The sequence below is a fragment of the Falco naumanni genome, chromosome 2 (assembly GCF_017639655.2).
Source record: "Falco naumanni isolate bFalNau1 chromosome 2, bFalNau1.pat, whole genome shotgun sequence".
Lineage (NCBI taxonomy): Eukaryota > Metazoa > Chordata > Aves > Falconiformes > Falconidae > Falco > Falco naumanni.
In genome coordinates this window covers 829,285-833,831 of record NC_054055.1, presented here as the reverse complement: position 1 = coordinate 833,831, position 4,547 = coordinate 829,285, and the positions used below count along the sequence as shown (strand labels likewise).

General features: G+C 65.3%; 1 protein-coding gene across 1 annotated transcript; it reads left to right on the top strand.

The window, feature by feature from the left end:
• Positions 1–1,847, top strand: LIPT2 (lipoyl(octanoyl) transferase 2). The gene is made up of 2 exons (XM_040584545.1): positions 1–513; positions 1,191–1,847. Exons 1-2 carry the CDS (start codon positions 12–14, stop codon positions 1,421–1,423), a joined length of 735 nt encoding a protein of 244 aa, XP_040440479.1. The 5' UTR covers positions 1–11; the 3' UTR covers positions 1,424–1,847.
• The last annotated feature ends 2,700 nt before the right edge of the window (positions 1,848–4,547 follow it).

Here is a 4,547-nt window from a genome sequence, read left to right as displayed (position 1 = left end):
GCCCCCCCGCCATGTCGCGCCCGCCGGTGCGGGTGCTGCGCCTGGGGCTGCGGCCCTACGCCGAGGCGCTGCGGGTGCAGGAGCGCTGCGTGCGGGCGGCGCGGGCGGCGCGGCCCGGCCCGGTGGCGGAGCCGGTGGCGGAGCCGGTGGCGGCCCCGGGCCCGGTGGCGGCGGCAGGGGAGAGCGTGGTGCTGAGCGAGCCGGCCGGGCCCGTGTACACGTGGGGGCTGCGGGGCGCGCCGGGGCCGGCGGAGGCGGCGGGGCTGCGGGCGCGGGGCGCGGCGCTGGCGGCGGCGCGGCGCGGCGGGCGGATCACGTTCCACGGCCCGGGGCAGCTGCTGGCCTTCCCGGTGCTCGACCTGCGCCGCCGCCGCCTGCCGCTGCGCGGCTACGTGGCGGCGCTGGAGGCGCTGGTGCTGCGGCTCTGCCGCCGCCTGGGCCTGGCGGCCGCCCGCGCCCTCCCGCCGCCCTTTACCGGCGTCTGGGTGGGCGACAGCAAGCTGTGCGCCATCGGTGAGCGCGGGGGCGGGCGGGGGGCGTGCACGGGTGGGGTGTGCATAGGGAGCGTGCACGGGGGGGTGTGCACGGGTGGGGTGTGCATAGGGAGCGTGCACGGGTGGGGTGTGCATAGGGAACGTGCACAAGTGGAGTAGCACAGGAGCGTATGCCTGGGGTGCATGCACCAAGCGGGGTGGGGGGAGCATGATTGCAGGCCCCTGCAGCGCAGCCAGAATCAGGGCCTAGCACTTTGCACCCCCACACCGAGGCCCTTGCACCCAGGGCTGGGTGCCTGCAGCCTTGCCCCCTTCTCCTGGCCCTCTCCCCAAACCTGTGCTGTTCCAGCCGGGCAGGCCCTGCACCCCCCAGCTGGGCTCTGCAGCCTGGCCTGAGGGTCCTGCAGTCCAGGCCCCCCCTTTGCACCACAGTCCCATGTCCAAACCCGCTTGGAACTCCGGGGGTGGGAGGTGCTGGGGGATGCAGGGCTGGGGTGGAGGGAGCTGGGCATGCCGCACCCCATCTGCCCCAAATCGGTGGGGTCTGACTGTGGCTTAGGGATTTTTTCCCTGGCAGAAATGGGGAGCATGGCATGTCGGGGGGTTAGAGCAGCCCGAGCAGCATGGTCGCTGAATACCTCACACCGGGGCATCCCCAGGGATGGGTGCTGACGGGTGGGTGTTTGGCCCCCGCAGGGGTGCACTGCGGGAACCACATCACCTCCCACGGGCTGGCACTGAACTGCTGCACTGACCTCACCTGGTTCGACCACATCGTCCCCTGTGGGCTGGAGGGGAAAGGCGTCACCTCGCTGAGCCGGGAGCTGGGGTGGCATGTCACCGTCGACCACGTCCTCGAGCCCTTCCTCGACTCCTTCCAGGAGGTGTTCGACTGCAGCTTGGTCTTTTCGGAAGACCCCGGGGACTAGGAGAGCCATGGCGCCTTGGCTGGGTGTTTTGGCAAACCCTCAGCGCGTCTGATGAACAGTGCAGCAGCTGCCCGGGGCTTTGTTGCAAGACGAGCGCTCTCGTGCCTTTGCCTATAGACCATGTGTGAACGGTGGCACAGAGGGGTCTGGGCTGATGCTTAAACATCCGTGCTCTTCCCAGCCCTACGGGGCTCCATCCCTTGGCTGAGACCTCCAAGGGTACCCGTCGCTCACTGGGGAGGTGCTCAAATAGGTGCTTTTGGGGGGGGTTTCTGCCTCTCCCCCTTCCAAAAAGCCAGGATTTGGGCTAATGCTCATGTGCCCTTTGGACGAGAGGAAGAAGGACCGAGATGAGCAGATTTCCCTTGCTGCCGTGTAAAGAGAGGCACATTTTCTATAGAGAGTAAAAGAGAGTTGCTGAGAACTTTGGCTGCTGATCCTTTGCTTGTTTATTTACCCCAAGACTTTATTAATGACCTCCTTCCTTGCCTTGCACCCGGAGAAATCCTCGCATGGCAGGCAGGCATCCTCGCTGTGCTGTCAGGGTGGGCAGAGGATCGCTGCTAAGAGCCTGCAAATGGTGGTTTAAAGGCCACCAGAGCAATGCGGACACGGTGGGAAAGCGGGAGGAGGGAGGGGAAAGGGTCGGGAGCCTGAGGAGAGGAGCCACAGCCCTCACGGACCCTGTGGGACCATCCAGCGTGGGATCGAGTGTCCCGGCTGGGCAATGGGGGTCTGCTCCCATTGGGTCTGTGGCACTGGGAGGATATGTCGCCAGGATCCGTGCAGGCAGCGTTGGCACCTCTGAAATTGTTGCCCCGGCTTCAGCATTCACATGGGATCACAGCAGGCATCCAAGGCGAGGGGACACAGGCACCCCAGGGCTGTGATGGCACTGGGGTCTGTGCCCATCAGTGCAAACTTATAGGTAGACACATATAAACTGATTTTAATTGACAGGTTTCTTAAGAGATAAGGAGCCAAGCTGAGGCTGAGCTCCCCCAGAGCTGTCTGCCACCCCTTGGGGATGCTCACAGTGTTCCTGGGGCATGGGCAGGAGGGGCAGCAGCCGGTCTGGCCTCCCCAAAATCTTCCCCTGCTGGTGCGTGGCACAGCCATGGCCAGTTCTGCGTCCCCATTGCTGGCACACCTGAAGCCTGTGCTGGAGGCACCAACGCGGGTGGCTGGGAGCAGCCCTGCAGCCAGACAGGTGCTTTGGGGTCAGGAGGAATGGAAAATGGCAAATCAAGTCCCTGTGCCCTGCTCAGAGCAAGACGTGAACCCCTGCCTGCAGCCCTTCACCGCTGCTCTGGGCTGCCTTTCTGCCCCACAAGCTTTGGGGTTTCTCTGCTGCCCCATGAGCCACCTGTGGGTGCCTGCCCATGGGACCCTGCACCCCATAGGGCTTTTGGGTGGGCAAAGGGTGCACCTGGGAGCAATGGGGCTGGAAGGGCCTTGGGGAAGGGGAAATCCTATTTCATGGGACCAGCACAGCACTGGGAGGGAATGGCGAGGAGGGAGTGGTAGGCAGGGAAGCATGTGCCCTGGGCAGGCTCTGTGCCCGGTGCGGGAGCTTGGGGACAGTGGGGACAGATGGAGGAGGGACAGGAAAGCGTGACCGAAAGCGTGTGCCGGGAGGGAAATGCAGGGTCCAGCTCTCCCGGCCCCGTACGGCCTCCGGTATCCGGCCAGGGCGAGGGGCCGTGGCAGGACCTGTGGGGCTGGGGACAGGCTGGTGGCCCGTGTCGGGGCTGGGTGGCTTTGGCAGGTGGCTCTGCCCCGGGAAGGGGAGGAGGCTGCGCGGCACTCCCAGCCCGGCCGGCATCCCTCGCCGCCGCCCCGCGATGCTCCAGTCCCGGCTCAGCCTGGCAGCAGCGCAGGCAGGGAGGGCACCCTGGGTGAGTGCGATCCCCCCTTCCCACCCCTCTGCTCCCCATTCCCCTACCTGGCCCTGCACCCCCCCCCCCCCCCCAACGTGGAGTCCCCCCATGCTGCACCCCATCTGTGGGTCCCTTCCTGGGATAAACCTGGATTTTGCCCTAAATCTCCCAAATTCAGCCTCCTCCGCCTTCAAACTTTAAGTCTCTAGGGCTGAGCCCATCCCCGTGGATCGTGGCTGCTCAGCACCTTCCTCCTCACTGCTGGGCTTTCATCCTGGGAGGTGCACCCCGGGTTTGGGGTGACCCTTTTGGGTGGGCGGGCGTCAGCTGCCTGTGCATGGGGTAGAGCTGCTGGCGCTGCAGGCACTGGTGCTCAGGGGCTGGGGGCAGAGACACAGGGTGGACACCCTGGGGAACAACAGCAGTTTGTGGGGCCGGTGGACGGATGGCATGCGCTGGGGACCGTGCCTCTGTGTCCCTTCCCGTCCACGCCTGCTCCAAGGCCCTGGCAAGATGCGAAGGTGCACAAGGGCACAGAGGGCACAGAGGGGTCCAGGGTGGGTTGGCAGAGGGGCACCGTGTCCAGGGTGCGTCAGAGAGGGGTCTGGGACCCACGGGGAGAGAAATCTGTGGGGCAGTTTAGGGCAGTGGCCCCCTCAGGATGGGTCCACAGCGGTGTGTGGGGGACTGTGCCCCCCTGCCAGGGTGGTCATGGCTCCTGGCCCCCAGCTAGGACCAATGGGGAGAAAAGGAAGTCTCCACTCACCCCGGGAGACCTGGCCTGGTCCCAGGGCTGTTATTTAGGGTAGGGGATCCCAGACAGCCCCCCCACGTTCCCTTGGGTGCTGGCTCTGCACCGTGCAAGGGTGCAGGACATGAATGGTGCCCACCATCCCTGCACACCCCTAGGGAAACCAGGCTTTGGACCCAACCAACATGGCTCCCCAGGACAGCTGTGTGTCCCCACTGTCCCCAGCCCTGGGCCAGAGAGGGGTGCAGACAGCTGCCCCAAATCTCTGGGGGCTTTATCCCCTCCATGGAAGGAGTGAAATTTAGGGAGGGGGCTGCTATGAACACAAAGGGTTTAGATGTCCCTGCTCCTACCCTCATGTCAGAGGAGGTACTTCAAGGACTATTTTGGGGACATCGTTGGGTCCGGCAGAACATCCCCAGCATCATCCCAGGGGCATTGCTGCCGCGAGGGCAGCCCCAGCTGAGCCTCCCTGTCCTTCCCTGCAGCCTGG